The 22,938-nt window shown below is 47.3% G+C and overlaps 1 protein-coding gene across 2 annotated transcripts in view; it reads left to right on the forward strand.

Annotated features, from left to right (window-relative positions):
• Positions 1–22,938, forward strand: part of LOC136633274 (V-type proton ATPase catalytic subunit A-like) — a 48,905-nt gene that overhangs the window by 22,605 nt on the left and 3,362 nt on the right. For both annotated transcript variants that reach the window (XM_066608880.1, XM_066608879.1), the window contains exons 4-12: positions 684–898; positions 1,070–1,207; positions 1,287–1,438; positions 11,651–11,813; positions 12,667–12,775; positions 12,967–13,089; positions 13,715–13,829; positions 18,383–18,446; positions 20,590–20,793. In XM_066608880.1, coding sequence (XP_066464977.1) covers positions 684–898; positions 1,070–1,207; positions 1,287–1,438; positions 11,651–11,813; positions 12,667–12,775; positions 12,967–13,089; positions 13,715–13,829; positions 18,383–18,446; positions 20,590–20,793 — 1,283 coding nt within the window. The remainder of the gene's footprint in view (positions 1–683; positions 899–1,069; positions 1,208–1,286; positions 1,439–11,650; positions 11,814–12,666; positions 12,776–12,966; positions 13,090–13,714; positions 13,830–18,382; positions 18,447–20,589; positions 20,794–22,938) is intronic.

Consider the following 22,938-nt stretch of genomic DNA (forward strand, 5'->3'; position numbering starts at 1 on the left):
TTAACCCCTTAGTGTCTACCCACATACCACGACTTAACCCCTTAGTGGCCACACACAACCCCAACTACTTAACCATTAGTACCCCACACACGCAGCACTACTCAACTCCTTAGTGTCTGCACACACCACTACTTAACCCCTTAGTGCCCACACACAACACTATTCAATCCCTTTAATGACCACACACACCACTACCTAACCCCTTAGTGTCCACCCACACACCATGACTTAACCCCTTAGTGGCCACAGACACTACTACTTAACCCGTTAGTACCACACACACACACACCACTATTTAACCCCTTAATGCCCCCCACCACTACTTAACCCCTTAGTGCCCCCCCACACACCACTGCTTAACCCCTTAGTGCCCCCCCCCCCCACACCACTGCTTAACCCCTTAGTGCCCACACACACCACTATTCAACTGAAGGTGACCAGACGTCCTGATTTAGGCAGGACAGTCCCGCTTTGGGACTCTGTGTACCGCTTTCTGCTGGGACCCAGCGGGAAAGCCATTTGTCCTGCTTTTGTCCTACTTTCGGGACATCGGGTGATTGGTAATCACTCTGCAGCGCTGGCAGTGTGTGTATCCGGGATGTTTTAGTTTCCTGGGGTCATAATGAGCTTTTATATAACTTTCCACATGTGTCGCCAGACTTTCCTTAACCTGAGCCCTTCAGCTGGGGTGTCTGTGGGTGACCCGGTCCTGAGAACTGGAAAACCTCTGTCAGTAGAGCTCGGCCCTGGAATTATGGGAAACATCTTTGACGGGATCCAACGTCCACTGAAAGATATTGCTGATCTCACAAAAAGTATCTACATCCCTCGTGGAGTTAATGTCAACGCGCTATCACGTGACTTAAAATGGGAGTTTATCCCCGACAAGAACATCAGGGTGAGTACCCGCCGGCGAAGCTTGTGTTTACTAGTCATGAGGACACAGCTAACCAATTCTTGTAGTTGTCTCTGTTAACGCCCCACCACCCATAAAGGGAATGTCGCATTACTGCCCCTTTGTCCACAGTGGGTAAAAACCGTAAGTGCAGCTGGTCTTCTTCTCTTCCAGGCTGGCAGTCACGTTACTGGAGGAGACATTTATGGAACTGTCCCTGAGAACTCCCTCATCAGACACAAGCTGATGGTTCCTCCCCGCAGCTGCGGCACAGTCACATATATCGCACCACCTGGGAACTATGACGTTTCGGTAAGTGGCAGCAGCACTGAGAACGGTAACAAACAGACGTACAACGTCCAACCATCCCTCAGTGTCACTCTCTTGTCAGGACGTGGTCATGGAACTAGACTTTGAAGGCATCAAGGAGAAGTTGACCATGGTCCAAGTGTGGCCGGTCCGTCAGATCCGCCCAACCACAGAGAAGCTCCCAGCCAACAACCCGCTGCTGACTGGTCAGAGAGTCCTGGACGCACTTTTTCCGTATGTTTTCATGCCGTTTTAATGCTTACTAGCTCTCATACAAATCAAAGCAAACTGTCTCTCCAGTGCCGCTATTGGCAGCTACCCTGTAAGTCTGTCTGGCTCTACAGCAGAGGTGTCCACCTGCCCACAGCATTCTCAGGTGAGATGCCGCAGAAACGGTGGAGGGAGTCTTACAGGAACCAGATCACCAAAGTTTTATGGTATTAAAACTAGCAAGTGAAAGATTTTTCTAATCGGTTCCTATTTTCAGAGTGTAGGTTTTATTCAGTTGTCCGTACTTAAGGTGACCAGACATCCCGATTTAGGCAGGACAGTCCTGCTTTGGGACCTTGTGTCCCGCTTTCCACCAGGACCCCAGCGGGACAGCCATTTGTCCCGCTTTAGTCCCGCTTTCGGGAGGTCAGGTCACCATTATAGTGATCACCGGCCAGGGTGCCACTGCCGGTAATCACTCTGCAGCGGCCCGGGCCAGAGTACACAAACGGAAATGTCAAAAATGCTGCGGAATGTCCACAGCGGAAATTTCCACCGCAAATTCTGCCTCTAAAAAACCTGTCAAAATCTATACAATTGGTGCAGATTTTGACTGGAAATCAGCTACATATCGGCAGCTGATTTCATACTATGTGGTGCTTCCCATCACCTCCTCCTTCCTGCTGTCAGGTGAGGCCAATATAGAACTCTGGAAACCGGAAGACGGGTTTAACAGCACTGTGCCCCATCCACATTCTATATAACAGCACTATGCCCCACCCACATTCTATATAACAGCACTATGCCCCACCCACATTCTATATAACAGCACTATGCCCCACCCACATTCTATATAACAGCACTCTGCTACCCCAATCTATATAACAACATATGGCCCCTCACATTCTATATAACAGCACTATGCCCCCCCACACACATTCTATATACCAGTACTATATCCCCCCACATTCTACATAACAGTACTATGTTCCTCCACAATCTATATAATGGCACTATGCCCCCCTCACATTGTATATAACAGCACTCTGCCCCCCCATTTTATATTACAGTATATGGCCCCCAACATTCTATATACCAGTAGTTTGTCCCCTCCACATTCTATACACCAGTACTATGTCCCCCCACATTCTATATAACAGCACTATGTCTCCCCATATTATATATAACAGCACTATTTCCCCCCCACATTCTATATACCAGTACTGTGTCCCCCCACATTCTATATAACAGCATATGTCCTTCCCGCATTGTATATAACAGCATATGCCCTCCCCGCATTCTGTATAACAGCACAATGAACCCTCCTCATTGTGTATAACAGCACTATATGCCCCCACATTTTATATGCCAGCACTATGCCGCCCCACATTCTGTATAACAGCACTATCTTCTCTCACATTCTACAGAACAGCAATATGTACCCCACATTCTATATAGCAGGACTATGTCTCCCCCCACATTCCATATACCAACATTATGCCCCCTCCACATTTTGTATAACAGCACTATGCCCCCCCCCTCACATTCTATAAACGAGTACTATGCCCCTCCACATTGTATATAACAGTACTTTGTGCCCCCGCATTCTATATAACAGCACCATGCCCCCCCCCCACATTTTGTATAACAACATATGTCCCCCACATTTTATGTAAGAGCATATGTCCCCCCCCCCCATATTCTACATAACAGCACCATGTCCCCCATACATTCTTTGTAACAACATATATCCCCCACATCCTGTATAACAGCACTATGAACCCTCCACATTCTGTATAACAGCACTATGTCCCACCACATTCTATAAACCAGTACTATGCCCCCCCCTCCGCATTCTGTATAACAGCACTATGCCCCCCAACATTTTATATAACAGCACTATTTGGCCAACATTCTATACAGCAGCACTATGTCCACTGCCCACATTCTATAAAACAACATTATGCCCCCCCCCCACATTCTGTATAACAGCACTATGCCCCCCCAACATTCTATATACCAGTACTATGCCCCCCACATTCTATATACTAGTACTTTGTGTCCCCACATTCTATATAATAGCACTATGCCCCCCACACACATTCTGTATAACCCCACATTCTACTATATCCCCCACGTTCTACTTAACAGCATATGCCCCCACTCATTCTATGGAACAGCATATATCCCGCCACATTCTATATAACCGCACTTAGTTCTCCCACATTCTATATAACGGAATATGTCCTCCCCATATCCTTTGGAACAGCATATGTCCCCCCACATTCTATGGAACAGCATATACCCCTCCCGCCACACATTCTATATAACAGCCCTATGCCCCTCCCCGCATTCTATATACCAGTACTATGTCATCCCACATTCTATACAACAACACCATGTCCGCCCACATTCTATATAACAGCACTATATTCGCCCACATTCTATATAACAGCAGCATGTCCCACATCCCCCCACATTCTATATAACAGCACTATACCCCCCCACATTCTATATAACAGCACTATACCCCCCCCACATTCTATATAACAGCACTATACCCCCCACACATTCTGTATAACACTACTATGTCCCCTCCACATTCTATATAAGAGCACTAGCCCCGCCCCTCCCCATGCTGTATAACGGCACTATGCCCCCCACACACACACATTCTGTATAATAGCACTAGGTCCCCCCACATTCTGTATAACAGCACTATGTGCCCCACACTCTATATAACAGCATTATACAACCCCCTACATTCTGTATAATACTACTATGTCCCCTCCACATTCTATATAACAGCACTATGTCCCCACTGCACATTCTATATAACAGCACCTTGTCCCCTCCACATTCTATATAACAGCACTATGTACCCCCTGCACATTCTATATAACAGCACTATGTACCCCCTGCACATTCTATATAACAGCACCTTGTCCCCTCCACATTCTATATAACAGCACTATGTCCCCACTGCACATTCTATATAACAGCACCTTGTCCCCTCCACATTCTATATAACAGCACTATGTACCCCCTCCATATTCTATATAACAGCACTATGTCCCCACTGCACATTCTATATAACAGCACTATGTACCCCCTGCACATTCTATATAACAGCACTATGTCCCCAACATTCTACATAACAGCACTATACCCCTCCATTTTATATGGAGAGAGAGATGGCGACAGAGAGAGAGCGAAGCGGCGAGAGAGAATGGAGCGACAAGAGAGAGAGAGAGAAGCACAGAAAGAGAGGGCGAAGCATTGAGAGAGACGTGTCATGAGAGAGAGGGGGAAGCGGCAAGAGAGATGGAGTGAGAGAGAGAGAGAAACGTCAAGAGAGAAAGAAGTAGTGAGAGCGAAGTGTCGAGAGAGAGAAGCGTTGAAAGAGAGAGAAAAGCAACAAGAAAGAAGCAGCAAGAGAGAGAGAGAAAAGCTGTGAGGGACAGAGAGAGAGAGCATAGCATGTTAGGCTGAAAAAAGACAAGTGTCCGTCTATTACAGCATGTTTACGACCCTCCCTTACATTTATCCACATTGAACTTCATTTGCCATTTTTCTGCCCAAGCCCCCAGCTTATCTCGGTCCGTTTGTAACCGCACATTGTCCTCTGTTGTATTAATTATCTTGTATAATTTTGTATCATCTGCAAATATTGATATTTTACTGTGCAGCCCCTCTATCAGGTCATTGATGAATATATTGAACACAATGCGGTCTAGTACTGAATCCTATGGCACCCTACTAGTGACGGTGGCCCAATCAGAGTATGAACCATTTATTACCATCCTCTGATTTCTATCACCGAGCCAGTTCTTTACCCAGATACACACGTTTTTGCCCAGTCCAAGTTGTCTCATTTTATATATCAGCCTATTATGTGGCACAGTGTCGAATGTTTTAGAAAAAGATATACAAGATCAATAGACTCTCCCAGGTCCAGCCTAAAACTTACTTTATTGTAGAAGCTGATTAAATTGGTCTGACATGATCGACCCTTCATGAACCCATGCTGATGAGGATTTATACCTTGAGGTATTCCAGGATGGCATCTCTAAGGAACCCCTCAAATATGTTTCTAATTATTGAAGTGAGACTTACTGGCCTGTAGTTACCAGGCTCCCTTTTAGACCACTTTTTGTATATTGAACCACATTGGCAATATGCCAATTAAGTGGTACAATAGTATCCCTAAATATAAGAAAGAGCAGTCTGTTGATCACATCATTTAGTTCCTTTAGAACCCTTAGGTGTATTTCATCTGGGCCCAGCAATTTGTCAATTTTGAATTTTTTTTTATCCGGCTCTGTACTTCCTACTGTGTTAGGCAGGTGATATTTAGTCAGGGGTTCATTTTATCCTCCTGCATTTTGTGAGACATTTCCTTTTCCTTAGTGAATAGACTTGAAAAAAAACTAATTAATAGATTTGCCTTCCCCCACATCATCTTCTATGATTTCTCCTGCATTGTTTGTTAAATGGCCAGTGCTCTCAGTGCAAAGCCTCTTACCGTTTATATAATTGAGAAATAGTTAAGTTATTTTTGCTCTCTTTGGCGATCAGTCTTTCTGCCTCCTCCTTTGTAGTTTTGATCTTTTCCTCACAGAATTTTTCTTTTGCCTGCATGTTTTTAGCCCCTCCCTTACTGTCTTGTTTGACCCACATTGGTTTCCTTCTACTTGTAGTTCTTTAATTATTGAAGGGTATGAACTGTTTGCCACCTGTACTATTATTTTTGAGGATGCTGTTCCAATTAATGTTGCTATATAACTGCACTATGTCCCTCTCTACATCTAATATAAAACAGCTTTCAGGCTTTTTCTTGCACCATACTTTGACCCCTTTTCATGACCTTTGGTGGATGATTTTGGCGTCATTAGATTAGTGACATCCTCACCACCGCCGTAAAATCTTAAAATCTGAGCATGCACCGCTAGACAGTGTGAAGCATTGCTAAGCAGCATGAGACGTGAGCAGCGAGGAGGAGTGAGGCTGGTTTCACACGGATGAGGGTGGTATCGGGCCGTGATTCACAAACTTTCCACCATGTGCAAGATCCGTGGATGCAAGGAGCTTTCATGTGAAACCAGCCTCACATTCCTGCTGGGAATTTTTTTCATCCCCACGGGGATGAAAGATTTCCCCAGCCACAGCTGAAGGGATTACCCCACCAGGGATGAGGGATTCCCCAGCCGCGGCTGAAGGGATTCCCCGATAGAGAATTGTTGAGCTCTCCAATTGCTTTCAATGGGAGGGGAGAGAGAAGCATCAAGAGACAGAGAGAGAGTCGTCGAGAGACAGAGAGAGAAGCGATGAGACAGAGAGAGAGAGAGACGTGGCAAGACAGAGAGAAGCAGAAAAAGAGAGAGAGAATCGAAAGAGGGAAAAGCGTCAAGAGAAAGTCAGAGAAAGAAGAAGCAAGAGAGAAAGAAGCGTTGAGGGAGAAAGAGAGAAGCGTTGAGACAGAACCGTCATAAGCAAGAGAAGCAGCGAGGCAGAGAGAGAGAGAACCATTGACAGAGAGATCTCCGTCTCACTCCCCCCCCACCCTGAGCACGCTCGGACCAGTAAGCGGTTGCTCGAGAAGAGCGATGCTCGCTCGAGTAACTGCTATATCCGAGCGTGCTCGCTCATCTCTAAGAGAGAAGCATTGAGGGAGAAAGAGAGAAGCATTGAGACAGAACCATCATAAGAAACAGAGGCAGCGTGACAGAGATCCATTGAGAGAGAGAGAAGCGGCAACTGAGAGAGAGAGAGAGAGACAGCGACAGAGAGAGAAGTGGCAAGAGAGAGAGAAGTGTTGAGAGAGAAGTGTCGAGAGACAGAGAGGGAAGCGGCGAGAGAGATAGGAAAGCGGCAAGAAAAAGAGAAGCATTGGGAGAGAAGCGTAGAGAGAGAGAGGGAAGCGGCGAAAGAGAGAAAGGGAAGCAGCAAAAGAGAAAATCGTCCAGAGAGAGAGAAGCAGTGAGAGTGAGAGAAAGAAGCAATGAGAAAAAGAGAAGCATCGAAAGAGAGATAAGCGGCGAGAGAAAGACAGAGGGAGAAGCTTCAAAAGAGAGAGGAATGCTTTGAGAAAGAAGCAGCGAGAGAGAGAGTAGCAATGAGAAGGAAACATCTAGAGAGAGAAGAGGTCACAGAAAGAGAGAGAAGTGTTGAGGGAGAAAGAGAGAAGCGTTGAAACAGAACTGTCGTAAGAAAGAGAAGCAGCGAGACAGAGAGAGAACCATTGAGAGAGAAGTTGTAACAGAGAGCGAGAAGTGGTGACAGAGAAAAGCGTCGAGAGAGAGAAAGAAGTGGCGAGAGAGAGAGAAGCAGCGAGAGAGAGAGGAAGGGAGAGAGAGAAGCACAGAAAGAGAGAGAGAAAAGCATTGAGAGACATGTGTCAAGAGACAGGGAGGAAAGCCGCGAGAGGGAGGGAGAGAGAAGTGTTGAGCGAGGGAAGTGGTGAAAGAGAGAGAAACGTCCAGAGAGAGAGAAGTGGCAAGAGTGAGAGAAAGAAGCAATGAGAGAGAAAGAAGCATCGAAAGAAAGAGAAAAGTGGCGAGGAAGAAGCAGTGAGTGAAAGAGAGTAGCGGTGACAGAGAGAAGTGTTGAAAGACAAAGAAAGAAGCGTCAAGACAGAACCGTCGAGAGAGAGAAGGGGCAAGACAGAGAGAGAGAGAGAACCATTGAGAAAGAAACTGTGACAGAGAGAGAAGAGGTGAGAAAGAGAGAAGCGTTGAGAGAGAAAGAGAGAAGCGTTGAGACAGAACCGTCGAGAGAGAGAAAGGACGGGACAGAGAAAGAGAGAACCATTGAGAGAGAGAGAGAGAGAGAGAGAGAGAAAGAAACAGCGAGAGAGAGAAGTGGTGACAGTAAGAGAGATGGCAACAGAGAAATAGAGAAGCAGTGACAAAGAGAGAAAAGCAGTGAGAGAGAGAGAAGTGGCGACAGAGAGGGAGGTAAGGAAAGAGAGAGAAGCGTAGAGAGAGTAGTGTCAAAAGACTGAGAGGGAAGCGGCGAGAGAGAGAGAGAGAGAGAGAGAGAGGAAAGCGGCAAAAGAGAGAGAAGCGGCAAGAGAGAAATATCGAGAGAGAGAGAAGCGTTGAGGGAGAAGCAGCAAGAGAGAGAGAGGGAAGCAGCGAAAGAGAGAGAAACGTTCAGAATGAGAGAAGCGGCAAGAGAGAGAGAAGTTTCGAGAAAGAGAAGCATTAAGAGAGAAGTGGCGCGCGAGAGGGGGAAGCAGTGTGAGAGAGAGAGGGAAGTTGCAAAAGAAAGACAAACGTCCAGAGAGAGAGAGAAGCGGTGAGAGAGAGATATCTGCTCCAAATACAAAGTGAAGAATTCACTGGGGCAGAGAGAACTCAATCATACAGCTGCCACTCCACCATGAGGGCTGGTGGCCATGCTACTTACTTTTTCTATCTCCTCTATTGTTTATCCTAGTAAGGAATTGTACGCTTGTTTTTAGGAGTTTAGACTAGATATCTGGGACTATTGCAGCCAGAGGGTATTGTATTGCAGGGATCCAGTAGCAGTGGCAGCATCATTATAGTCTATTAGGGAATAAATATATTAGAGTATTTACTTCTCAATATTGGAGCATTTGTTCTTCTTCTTCAGCCTAGATGTAGCTATATATCTTGATATAGGGTCACTATACCGCTTGTCAGTATAGCAAATCCTGGCATGGTTCCTTTAACAGTATTGTGGGTCTAAGGACATTGATTGGTAGGGGTGCCATTTACACCAGGCATCCCCCTCTTATCACATTAGACCTCTTGGTTCATGATTAGAGATGAGCGAGCACGCTCGGATAAAGCAGTTACTCGAGCGAGCATCGCTCTTTACGAGTAACTCCTTACTGGTCCGAGCAGGCTCGGGGGTGAGGTGGGGAGTTGCGGGGCGGGGGGGGGGGGGGGGGGGGGGAGAGAGAAGAGTGAGAGAGATCTCTCTTGCTCTCTCTCTCCCTCCCGCTCCCCTTCGCTTACCGCCACCGCCCCCCCATGCCTGTTCGAACCAGAGAAGAGCGATGCTCGCTCGAGTAACTGCTTTATCTGAGCATGCTCGCTCATCTCTATTCATGATGAGTTGTAGGTCCAACTGAAATGTGCCGAACCACCTTGTACCTCTTCATTTAGTCTGCATGATTGGATCCCCTTTTGAGAATCTGGTAACCATGCTTTGAACTCTGGCGCACTCTTTCAGAGTTCCTCAAAATCCGTTATCTCCTGCTATGACTGGAGAAATTTGATATTCAGCCACTCCAGCAGGGTTAGTCATAGTTTTAGGTGCTTTCTGGGCTTTGGCAGTATAATCTGATACAGCTCTGCTCCACATTAGAGGTTGGATTAAGGTGTGGGAGTAAAAAGTGGGCAACCAGGATCGTATCCATGGGATCTCTGGCTGCTTAGGTTGTAATTACCTGTATATATTGAGAGGTGTATGACCAACACCTTTGTAGTGGCCCAGTACATACTTTCCCGGCCCCCTCCATAATGTTATACATGTCATGTCTTATGTTGGTGCGCTGTGAAAATCTGTCTAGTCTCTGTTATATGTATTGCACAGGTGCAGCATGTGATGGGTTAAGGCCTCTTGTCCACAGGGAAAATCAGGCCCGCCGCGGATTCTTCATGTAGAATCCGTAGCGGGTCCCTCCTGCCCCGCGGACATGAGGCCTAAAAATCAGAATAAACTCACCTGCTCCAGACGATGCGGATCTTCCTTCCTTCGCGGCCGGATCTTCTCTCTTCAGCCCAGCGGATGTGCTCGGCACGCCGGCAGCGTGCCGCGCGCATGCGCCGGGCACATCCACCGGGCCGAAGAAAGAAGATCCAGCCGCAAAGGAAGGAAGATCTGCATCGTCCGGAGCAGGTGAGTTTAATTCTGGTACGGGTCTTCTGTGGATCCGGACGGCTTCCATAAGCTTCAATAGAAGCCTGCGAGAGCCATCCCCGCGGGAGCCCCCCGCAAAAATGGAGCATGTCCATTTTTTTCCCGCACGCTGATCCGCGCCTGACGGGAAAAATGACATCCGCAGGTATTTAACTACCTGCGGGTGTCCAATGCATCCCTATGGGGTGCAGAAAAACGCTGCGGATTTAAAATAAAAATTTTCCTGTGGACATGAGGCCTAAGTGTTTGTAAAAGCCTGGAGATTGTCTGAAAATGTATCAATTTATGTCCTGTCATGTGGTATGAATGAGGCTATAAATGTAAGTGTATGACAGCGGGAAGAGAGTCTAGAGATTCTTCTGGGTTCCTGAAAGTGCCAGCCACATGGGGGTACCTTCAACTCCCATGTGGTGAAGAATGGAAGAGGAAGAGAGGTTCCCTAGTGTGCGTGTATCTGTGATGAGAAAAGAGTGAGCCGAGAGAGAGAGAGCATGAGCCAGAAGTAAGTGCAATTTCCAAGCCCTAGTGCAGAGGTACTTTCTCTACCTCTGGGTGGAGGTACTCCTAAGTCTGTTATTCACACATGGCCATCCTGAAGTTTGCGATCACCGTGTGGAGGTATTACTGAGGTGTGAAGGTCTGTTTAATACCTGCACTTCAAGAACTGTCAATTGTGCCTTGTGTTATTCTAAAGTTATTAAAGTAAGGTTCTATCAGGCCCTTACTGTTCCCAGGGACCCGAGGTACACCAATTTTGTCTGCGGCTCATTTATTTACCGCTGAGGGTTGTTCTTGTGGGTAAAAGAACGGTGGCGTCACTCGTGATAACCCCTATCCCTGTTCTCTAGTTTATTGGGCATCTCTATCCTAGGGGTGTCCAGAAGAGGCCCAGCGCTGCCCTAGCCGAGACTATGTGTGTCCCTCCGGGAGGGAGCGTGGGGACTGCTGCCGTGACAAGCCAGCATCTTACCCTCCCCGCTCCTCAACGTACGCCCTCTGTCTAGGGTCACCCTATGGGATGCTGCACTTTCATCTTTCTAGATGTTTTTACCTAATTTATGTTCATGTAGCGAACATCGGGTCAGTCCAGTTCTATATAACGGCACAATCAAGTGGCTGCTGCATCTTCCTCAGAATCCAGATATTGCACAGGTTGATGATATGTTTAGTCTTCAGTGCACGATATATAATATTTGCATGTAACATAGAATAATCGGATCTATTCTTTTAGTCCAGGAGCAAAAAGACTGAACACTCCGTTCTTCTAGGCTTCTGCGTCGCTCGTCCTGCCTGCACCGTTCTATGTCTACTGCGGATTATTGTATTACTGCTTGTGTCTTACAGGTGCGTTCAAGGTGGAACCACCGCCATCCCAGGAGCCTTTGGTTGTGGAAAGACGGTTATTTCCCAGGCTCTCTCCAAATTCTCTAACAGTGATGTGATTGTCTATGTCGGCTGCGGAGAGCGAGGCAACGAAATGTCTGAGGTCCTGCGAGACTTCCCGGAGGTGAGGATGTCTCATGAGAGGTTACTACAGGACAAGGAACCGTGTAGTCTGCCTATATACCTGAGTGATGGAGTCTGATGGCACAGCTGTATACAGCGTATCTATCAGTAATGTCTGACCGGACGGCTGTATACAGCGTATATATCAGTAATGTCTGATCGCACAGCTGTATACAGCGTATCTATCAGTAATGTCTGACCGCACAGCTGTATACAGCATATATATCAGTAATGTCTGACCGCACAGCTGTATACAGCGTATATATCAGTAATGTCTGACCGCACAGCTGTATACAGTGTATATATCAGTAATGTCTGACCGCACAGCTGTATACAGTGTATATATCAGTAATGTCTGACCGGATGGCTGTATACAGCGTATCTATCAGTAATGTCTGACCGCACAGCTGTATACAGCGTATATATCAGTAATGTCTGACTGCACAGCTGTATACAGCATATATATCAGTAATGTCTGACTGCACAGCTGTATGCAGCATATATATCAGTAATGACTGACCGCACAGCTGTATACAGCATATATATCAGTAATGTCCGACTGCACAGCTGTATACAGCGTATCTATCAGTAATGTCTGACCGCACAGCTGTATACAGCATATATATCAGTAATGTCTGACTGCACAGCTGTGTAGGTTCCTCCTGCATTCTTCTATGTTATATTTGGATGACACGTGACACCAGTGCCTCTTGTTCTACCACTCTCTATGTCATACTTGTATATTGCATGTTGAATGGGGCTCACATTCATACAACTCGCAAGGTCGCTAACGCTGTGCGTTGGAGGTACTGAAGTCTGTTGATGACACCATTATTGTGTGTGATTTCTTCCAGCTTACAATGGAAGTAGATGGGAAAACAGAGTCAATTATGAAACGGACAACCCTGGTAGCCAACACGTCAAACATGCCGGTGGCCGCCCGTGAAGCGTCAATCTATACAGGTGAGTTCATGTGCCGGCTGTGGGTCAGCGTATAGTCATGTCCACCCACTGTTTGTGTTCCAGCTGGGAAGATGGGCTTTGAGACCCTTCAGCAAGTATAATATATCTAACCGTATCGGTGCCATGGTGACCTCTGTTAACCTGCTGATGACCGTCTGCCTGGGTTGCTTCAGATCTCTTTTTGTCCTTAGGGATAACCCTTTCGGAGTACTTCCGGGACATGGGGTACAACGTCAGTATGATGGCCGACTCCACATCGCGGTGGGCTGAAGCCCTGAGAGAAATCTCTGGTCGTCTGGCAGAAATGCCAGCTGGTAAGATCCGCAATGATGCCATTTGTGTGAGGGAATCCCTGTCAGCCCTACACCATGGTGAAGATTAATGATCTGAGGACCCCATGTGTTATAAAGATGGCCACCATGGTTGGCTCTACTTCTGCACACGTATAATGGTTAAGGCATTGTAAGGTGGGGTATAGGTGAGGCCAGCTCACAATAGCCACCATATAGAGTGGTCCTGTTCTTGTATAGGGTCCGGGAGGCAAGGAGTGACAAGATGAGTGGCTGGAGGTGGAGGCATCTGAAGAGTCTCTGTAGTTGGCTAGTGGGTGCAACTGGAGACAAGTAGAAGCAAGCAACATGACCAACAGAGGTGTCCAAGTAGGCCTACGTGATCTCAGTGCCAATACCACATCCACCTTCCGGGAGGGCCAAGAGTTTAACCAGATAGTTGCTAGGTTATCTACCAAATTACCATTTATGATGGCGTTTTCTGCAGACAAAGCCCTGCGATCAGACCAGAACAGCAGTACGTTACAAATACATGGAAGGGGACAGTAGTAGCTTTCATAGTAGCTGAGATCCACTGGAGTCCTGCTAATGTGAGCAGCCCAGATGTGATCTGCCCAGAAAACCAAGCTACCACATCTTCTCTTCACAGACAGTGGCTATCCCGCCTACCTTGGCGCCCGTTTGGCTTCTTTCTATGAGCGCGCAGGGAGAGTCCGATGTCTTGGGAGCCCAGACAGAGAAGGAAGCGTCAGCATTGTTGGAGCGTGAGTCCCACTGGATATAGAGAGTGGGCGGACATTACAGGGCTTCTCTAGAAACCATCAGACTAAATAGACCAAAGCACATGATGGGGCGACTCTAAGGGCTTAATATCTTGGACATCATTGCATCTTGCAAACATCTTTTAGTCAGGCTTAAAAATGAGAAGAAATCACCCCACAACTCTTGCTCAAAGCTCTCTACCACCCCGTATCGGAGGTGCCAGACACTCATACAGATGGACCAACACATGCCTCACTGCCGCCCTCTACCAGATGTGCTCAACATTCATACAGATGGACCAAGACACACTTAACTGCCGCCCCCTACCAGATGTGTCCAACACTCATACAGATGGACCAGGACACAACTCACTGCCGCCCTCTACCAGTTGTGCCCAATACTCATACAGATAGACCAACACACACTTCTCTACCGCCCCCTACCAGATGTGCCCAACACTCATACTGATGGACCAGCACACACTTGACTGCAGCCCCTTACTAGATGTGCCCAACACTTATACAGATGGACTAGCACACACTTCACTGCCACCCCCTACCAGATGTACCCAACATTCATACAGATGGACCAGCACATACCTCACTCTCGCCCCCTACCAGATGTGCCACATACTCATACAAATGGACCAGCACATACCTCACTGCCACCCCGTACCTGATGTGTCACACACTCATACAGATGGACCAGCACATACCTCACTGCCACCCCGTACCAGATGTGTCCAACACTCATACAAATGGACCAGGACACACCTCACTGCCACCCACTACCTGATGTGTCACACACTCATACAGATGGACCAGGACACACCTCACTGCCGCCCCCTACCAGATGTGTCCAACCCTCATACAAATGTACCAGGTCACACTTCACTGCTATCCCCTAGCAGATGTGTCCAACACTCAAACAAATGGACCAGGATACACCTCACTGCCACCCCCTACCAGAGGTGCTACACACTCATACAGATGGAGCAACACACACCTCACTACTGCCCACTACCAGAGGTACCCAACACTCATACAGATGGACCAGCATACAGTTCCCTCTGCCCCCTACTAGTTGTGTCCAACACTCATACTGATGGACCAGCACACAACCTATTGACGCCCTCTACCAGATGTGCCCAACACTAATACAGATGAACAAACACACACCTCACTACTGCCCACTACCAGAGGTACCCAACAATCATACAGATGGACCAAGAAGCACCTCACTACCGCCCCCTAACAGATGTGCCACACAGTCATACAGATGGACCAGCACACAGCTCACTGGCGCCCCCAACCAGTTATGCCAAACACTCATATAGATGGACCAGCACACAGTTTACTGATGCCCCCTTCTAGTTTTGCCCAACACTCATACAGATGGACCAGGACGCAACTCACTACCGAACCCTACCAGATGTGCCAAACAATCATACAGATGGACCCGCACACACCCCCTGCCACCCCCACCAGATGTGTCACACACTTATACAGATGGACCAGCACCCACCTCACTAACGCCCCCTACCAGATGTGCCAGACACTCATACAGATGACCCAGCACATACCTCACTGCCTCCCTCTACCAAATGTGCCCAGCACACACCTCACTGCCACCCTCTACCAGAGTTGCCCAACACTCATACAGATGGACCAGCACACATTTCACTGCCGCCCCCTACCAGATGTACCCAACATTCATACAGATGGACCAGCACATACCTCACTGCAGCCCCCTACCAGATGTGCCACACACTCATACAGATAGACCAGCACATACCCCAATGCCACCCCCTACCAGATGTGTCCAACACTCATACAAATGGACCAGGACACACCTCACTACTGCCCACTACCAGAGGTACCCAACACTCATACAGATGGACCAGCACACAACCCACTGACGCCCTCTACCAGATATGCCCAACACTAATACAGATGGACCAACACACACCTCACTATTGCCCACTACCAGAGGTACCCAACACTCATACAGATGGACCAAGAAGCACCTCACTACTGCCCCCTAACAAATGTGCCACACAGTCATACAGATGGACCAGCACACAGCTCACTACTGCCCTCAACCAGTTATGCCGAACACTCATACAGATGGGCCAGCACACAGTTTACTGACGCCCCCTTCTAGTTTTGCCCAACACTCATACAGATGGACCAGGACGCAACTCACTACCGAACCCTACCAGAGGTGCCCAACACTCATACAGATGGACCAGCATACACTTCATTGCCGCCCCCTACCAGATGTACCCAACATTCATACAGATGGACCAGCACATACCTCACTGCAGCCCTCTACCAGATGTGCCACACACTCATACAGATGGACCAGCACATACCCCAATGCCACCCCCTACCTGATGTGTCACACACTCATACAGATGGACCAGGACACACTTCACTGCCGTCCCCTACCAGATTTGTCCAACCCTCATACAGATGGACCAGGACACACCTCACTATCGCCCCCAACCAGATGTGTCCAGCACTCATACAGATGGACCAGGACACACCTCACTACTGCCCACTACAGGAGGTACCCAACACTCATACAGATGGACCAGCATACACTTCACTGCTGCTCCTTACCAGTTGTGGCCAACACTCATACAAATGGGCCAGGACGCACCTCACTACCGCAACCTACCAAAAGTGTCACACACTCCTACAGATGGACCAGCACACAATCCACTGCCGCCCTCTACCAGATGTGCCCAACACTAATACAGATGGACCAACACACACCTTACTACTGCCCACTACCAGAGGTACCCAACACTCATACAGATTGACCAACATACAGTTCACTGCTACCCCCTACCAGTTGTGCCCAACACTCATACAGATAGACCAGGACACACCTCACTACCGCCCCCTACCAGTTGTTGCCCAACACTCATACAGATAGACAAGGACGCACCTCACTACCGCCCCCTATCAGTTGCGCCCAACACTTATACAGATGGACCAGCACACACCTCACTGCCACCCTCTACTAGATGTGCCCAACACACATACAGATGGACCAGGACACACCTCACTACTGCCCACTGCCAGAGGTGCCCAACACTCATACAGATGGACCCACACACACCTCACTGCCGCTCTCTACGAGAGGTGCCCAACACTCATAAAGATGGACCAGCACACACCTCATCAACGCCCCTACCAGAGGTGCCACACACTCATACAGATAGCCCAGCACACACCTCACTGCCACCCTCTACTAGATGTGCCCAACACACATACAGATGGACCAGGACACACCTCACTACTGCCCACTGCCAGAGGTGCCCAACAATCATACAGATGGACCAAGAAGCACCTCACTACCGCGCCCTCCTAGATGAGCCACACACTCATACAGATGGACCAGCACACACCTCACTGCCACCCTCTACTAGATGTGCCCAACACACATACAGATGGACCAGGACGCACCTCACTACCAAACCTACCAGATGTGCCCAACACTCATACAGATGGACCCACACACACCTCACTGCCGCTCTCTACGAGAGATGCCCAACACTCATAAAGATGGACCAGCACACACCTCATCAACGCCCCTACCAGAGGTGCCACACACTCATACAGATAGCCCAGCACACACCTCACTGCCACCCTCTACTAGATGTGCCCAACACACATACAGATGGAGCAGGACACACCTCACTACTGCCCACTGCCAGAGGTGCCCAACAATCATACAGATGGACCAAGAAGCACCTCACTACCGCGCCCTCCTAGATGAGCCACACACTCATACAGATGGACCAGCACACACCTCACTGCCACCCTCTACTAGATGTGCCCAACACACATACAGATGGACCAGGACGCACCTCACTACCAAACCTACCAGATGTGCCCAACAGTCATACAGATGGACACACACACAAACCTCTGCCACCCCCACCAGATGTGTCACACACCTATACAGATAGACCAGCACCCACCTCACTAACGCCCCCTACCAGATGTGCCAGACACTCATACAGATGACCCAGCACATACCTCACTGCCTCCCTCTACCAAATGTGCCCAGCACACACCTCACTGCCACCCTCTACTAGATGTGCCCAACACACATACAGATGGACCAGGACGCACCTCACTACCAAACCTACCAGATGTGCCCAACAGTCATACAGATGGACCCGCACACACACCTCTGCCACCCCCACCAGATGTGTCACACACTTATACAGATAGACCAGCACCCTCCTCATTAACGTCCCCAACCAGATGTGTCAGACACTCATACAGATGACCCAGCGCACACCTCACTGCCGCCTTCTACCAGAGGTGCCCAACACTTATACTGATAGACCACCACATACCTCACTGCCGTCCCCTACCAGATGTGCCAGACACTCATACAGATGGACCAGCACACAACTCACTGACGCCTCCTAGCAGACGTTCCCAACACTCATACAGATGGACCAGCACTCACCTCACTGCTGCCCACTACCAGAGGTTTCTTTATAATGTTTTGCTATTTTCTGCACTTACAGGGTGTCCCCTCCAGGAGGTGACTTCTCGGATCCGGTCACATCGGCCACATTGGGCATAGTGCAGGTGAGGTTTGCAGTGTTGCTGTGCCCGTCTATGGCGCTGTGTTGTGCAGGTGACATTGATGTTGATTAAGTGAGTGTAAGATGTGTATGGGCGCTGGTGCTGTCAAGGATCACCGTTATGGCAAAAGCCAAGGTGACAGGCCAACAAATGTCTGACAGTAGCCATAGACATCCTCTAGGAAGCTGGTTTATTTAAGATCTGGTGGTCCTACACTGGTCCGTATCACCAGAATTGGAGCAGCATTGTGCACTGCGTGCAGTGATCACACATGGACACCACTGCATAAACGAACGAGCATCTAGACTGCTATATGATACAATGCCAGGCAGACTCCACGCGGGGAACTAATGCATAGCATCAATCTGTCATGCTATGGAGGGCTTGGTGTACTATAATGTTACATCACAGAACTACGGTTTTGGTATCAATTTCTTAAAGCAACAGTAACCAGCTATTCACTACAATCTAAAATGTCCTTTCTAATATTCGGCACAACACATTGGGGTATACATAGTCTCCTAGGTTTTCCGAAGTAGCAGCAAGGCGTGTGTCAACTTGAGCCTTTCCAACATATGCCCAATCTATACAAAATCTTGTCAGCTCTTTCGTAAGTGGTTCTGGTTAATATACACTAGTAATTATTAGGAAATTATAGTACCAGTGCTTCTGGTGGCGCAATGCGCCACACAGCTCTGCTACATGCACGCCACACACACACAGCTCTGCTACATGCACCTCACACACAAGCTCTGCTACATGCACATCACACACACATACACAAAGAGCTCTGCTACGTTGCTTTCGCATATGAGCTGCACGTGATTTACGAGGAGACATGTTCGCTCATAGCTTTAGCATATGAGGTCCGCAAGATGTACAAACTTCAGCTGCTAGCTGAGGTGACATCATGGCTTTTCACTGTGTCATGTAAACTGCATTAGCTTCACGGTGGCGTTAAACCCTCTGTGGTGACATATTTGCACGACAGCGACTGTTTGTTCCAACACTGGACAACGGTTGACAATAAGATGAAGGCTGGACTGGTGTTGGCGGCATTAGCACTTGAGATGACATGATATCATGTTCAGGAGATGTGAGGATAGTGGTGAAGGTCTATGCTTCACTGTTGTTGGTCAATATGCACTGCCAGCTATGTATGTGGACATTTGTGAGGTGTCATTTATTAAAGCTCTCACACAGGTGTGCAGCTGTATCACAACCAGCTACAAACTGACAGACTGACTACTGCTGTATCCATAGCAACTGAGGCCATGTGGGTTTGTGGGGGATGTAGTTCACCCATAATACCTCATTCAGCTCAGCGACCATGTGATTGATCACATGATGGTGACATCATCACAAGTCCTGTCAGCACACAAGCTACATATGTGTAAATTTGTGAAGTGTCATTTATTCGAGTCTTCACACAGGTGTGCAGCAGTCTCACAACCAGGTACTAACTGCCAGACTGAGTACTGCTGTACCCATAGCAACTGAGGTCGCAGGGGTTTGCGGGGGATGTAGTTTGCCCATAATTCCTCATTCAGCGCAGAAGAAGGATAAAGGACCTGTGATGACACATCACACACACGCGCGGTTTGACAGACAAGTCGTCATTAGCACTTTGATACATCCAGTGCTTTGCTGCGCCATCACAATCGTGGCACCATGTTTAACTCCACTCGCTAGCATTAGGCCTTTCAAGTAATCCCATAAGGTCAAAGACCCCCACCTTGGCCAGGGTTTTCATTCCTAAAAGTCCCGGGGGATAGAGTGCACTCATGACTGGTTAGTTGTCCCTGTTTGTGGACATGGGGAGGAGCGCACTCTCTGATGGGTTGGGAGGGATGTATTCTGTATGCTTAACAAAGAACACTTGAGTGGAAACATTGCAGCTTTGATGGAACTTTTTGCACCAATACTGCTGTCGCCAATCTTTGATATAAACTACATTGAGGTTAACCACACCACGCATGGCCGCCACTCCATCTCATTTATCTTCTCTGGGGTGCCACACAAGGGCAGGAGACCCCCATTCTATCCCAGAGACCATTAGTATTTACCTGTCCCTGCTCCTGCCACTCCTCTGTAACACGGAGAATACATGTGCACAGCCCTCATCCGATTTCATGTCTTCTCGCAGGTTTTTTGGGGTTTGGACAAGAAGTTGGCACAAAGAAAACATTTCCCATCTGTGAACTGGCTTATCAGCTACAGCAAATATATGAGGGCGTTGGAGGAATACTACGAGAGGAACTTCTCAGAGCTCATACCTCTTAGGACAAAGGCCAAGGAAATTCTGCAAGAAGAGGAGGACCTGGCGGAGATCGTCCAGCTGGTGGGGAAGGTAAGTAGACCTCTGGCTTGTGCTGGGTTAGTCATGGCTGGATGAGGCCAGTAGTGCACACAAAGCATTTTTTGGGCCTCAGTCCACAAGGACACATAAGTACTCAACTAGACATGGGACTAGAGCTCAACTGCTATCTACAAAAACAAGGTTTTCTTGCAGTGTCCCATATTGTCAGCCATTCTTAGGTCCACCTTGTCAGGCTCCAACTACTCATAGAAATTAACCCCTTAGTGACGAAGCCTGTTTGCGCCTTAGTGACGGAGGCAAATTTTGGAAATCTGACATGCGTCGTTCAACGTAGCATAACTCCGTAAAGGCTTTACATATCCAAGTGATTCTGACACTGTTTTTTCGCCACATTTTGTACTTCATTTTGGTTGTAAAAAGAGAACGATATAATTTGTGTATATTTATTAAAAGTACCAATATTGGAAAAATTTTGAAAAAATTGTCATTTTTTCACATTTTCAACTGTAATATCTCAAATATGTCCAAACATACTGTACAAATTTTTGATAATACATATATTTCCATCTGTTTACTTTATTCTGGATGCACACTTGAAAAACTTTTGTGTTTTTTTTTTAACCATTTATAGGATGTACAAATTTAGCATTACTTTTCAGCATTTTGAGGAACACTTTGTTTTCCTGCACCAAGCCAAGTTTGCAAAGGCTCATGAGTGTCAGAATAATAGATACCCCCCCCCAAATGACTCCATTTTAAAAACTACACCCCTTAATATATTCACTGAGGGGTGTCATGAGTATTTTGACCCCACCAGTTTTTTTCAGGAATTAATTCAATTTAGAGGAGAAAAAAATTAAATTTCATAGTTTTGCAAATATGTAATTTTAAAGACATATTTTTTTCCCAAAGTGCCCATGAAATGAGGATTTACACCCCAAAATGGATACCCCCGTTTCTCCTGTGTTCAGAAACATACCCATTGTGACCCTATTCTTATGTCTGGATGCACAACGAGACTCAAAATGAAAGGAGTAGTCGGTGTCTTTCAGAACATAAATTTTGCTTGAAGGCGTTTTAGGCCCCATAGCACGTTTGTAGAGCTCTTGAGCGGCCAAAACCAAAGAGAACTCCCACAAGTGACACCATTTTGAAAACTAGATCCCTTAACGAATTTATCTAGGGGTGTACTAAACATTTTGACCCCCCAGTTTTTGAATGAATTCAAGCAAAGCAAAAGGAAAAAAATGTGATTTTCGTTTTTTTGGCAATTCTGTCGTTTTAAAAACTGCTTTTTTTGTACAGCACACACATGAATGAAGACTTGCACCCCAAAATGGATCCCCCTGTTTGTCCCGTGTTCAGAGACATACCCATTGTGGCCCTAATCTTATGTGTGGATGCACAACGGGGCCCAAAATGAAAGGAGTAGTCGGTGGCTTTCAGAACAGAAATTTAGCATGAAGGTGATTTAGGCCCCATTGCCCACTTGTAGAGCCCTTGAGCGGTCAAAACGACAGAGAACCCCCACAAATGACCCGATTTTGAAAACTAGACCCCTTAACAAATTCATCTAGGGGTGTACTGTGTATTTTTACCCTACAATTTTTGAATAAATCTAAGCAAAGCAGTAGGAAAAAAATTACAATTTTCATTTTTTTGGCAGTTGTATCAATTTAAAAACTGTTTTTTTTGTAAAGCACACATAGGAATGAAGACTTTCACCCCAAAATGGATACCCCTGTTTGTCCCGTGTTCAGAACCATACCCCTTGTGGCCCTAATCTACTTAAAGGACACATGGCTAGGCCTATAATGGAAGGAGCACCCGTTGGATTTCAGGGTACAACTGAATAAATTCCAGGCCCCATTGCCCACTTGTAGAGCCATTGAGCATCCAAAACGATAAAGAACCCCCACAAAGGACCCCATTTTAAAAACTAGACCCCTTAATGAATTCATCTAGTGGTGTACTGCGTATTTTGACCCCACAGTATTTGAATAAATCTAAGCAATGCAGAAGGAAAAAATTACGATTTTCATTTTTTTGGCAATTTTGTCAATTTAAAAACTGTTTTTTTTGTACAGTGTACACAGGAATGAAGACGTTCACCCCAAAATGGATACCCCCATCTGTTCTGTGTTCAAAAACATACCCCTTGTGGCCCTAATCTAC

This window comes from Eleutherodactylus coqui, chromosome 6 (genome assembly GCF_035609145.1).
Source record: "Eleutherodactylus coqui strain aEleCoq1 chromosome 6, aEleCoq1.hap1, whole genome shotgun sequence".
In the NCBI taxonomy this organism is placed as follows: Eukaryota; Metazoa; Chordata; class Amphibia; order Anura; family Eleutherodactylidae; genus Eleutherodactylus; species Eleutherodactylus coqui.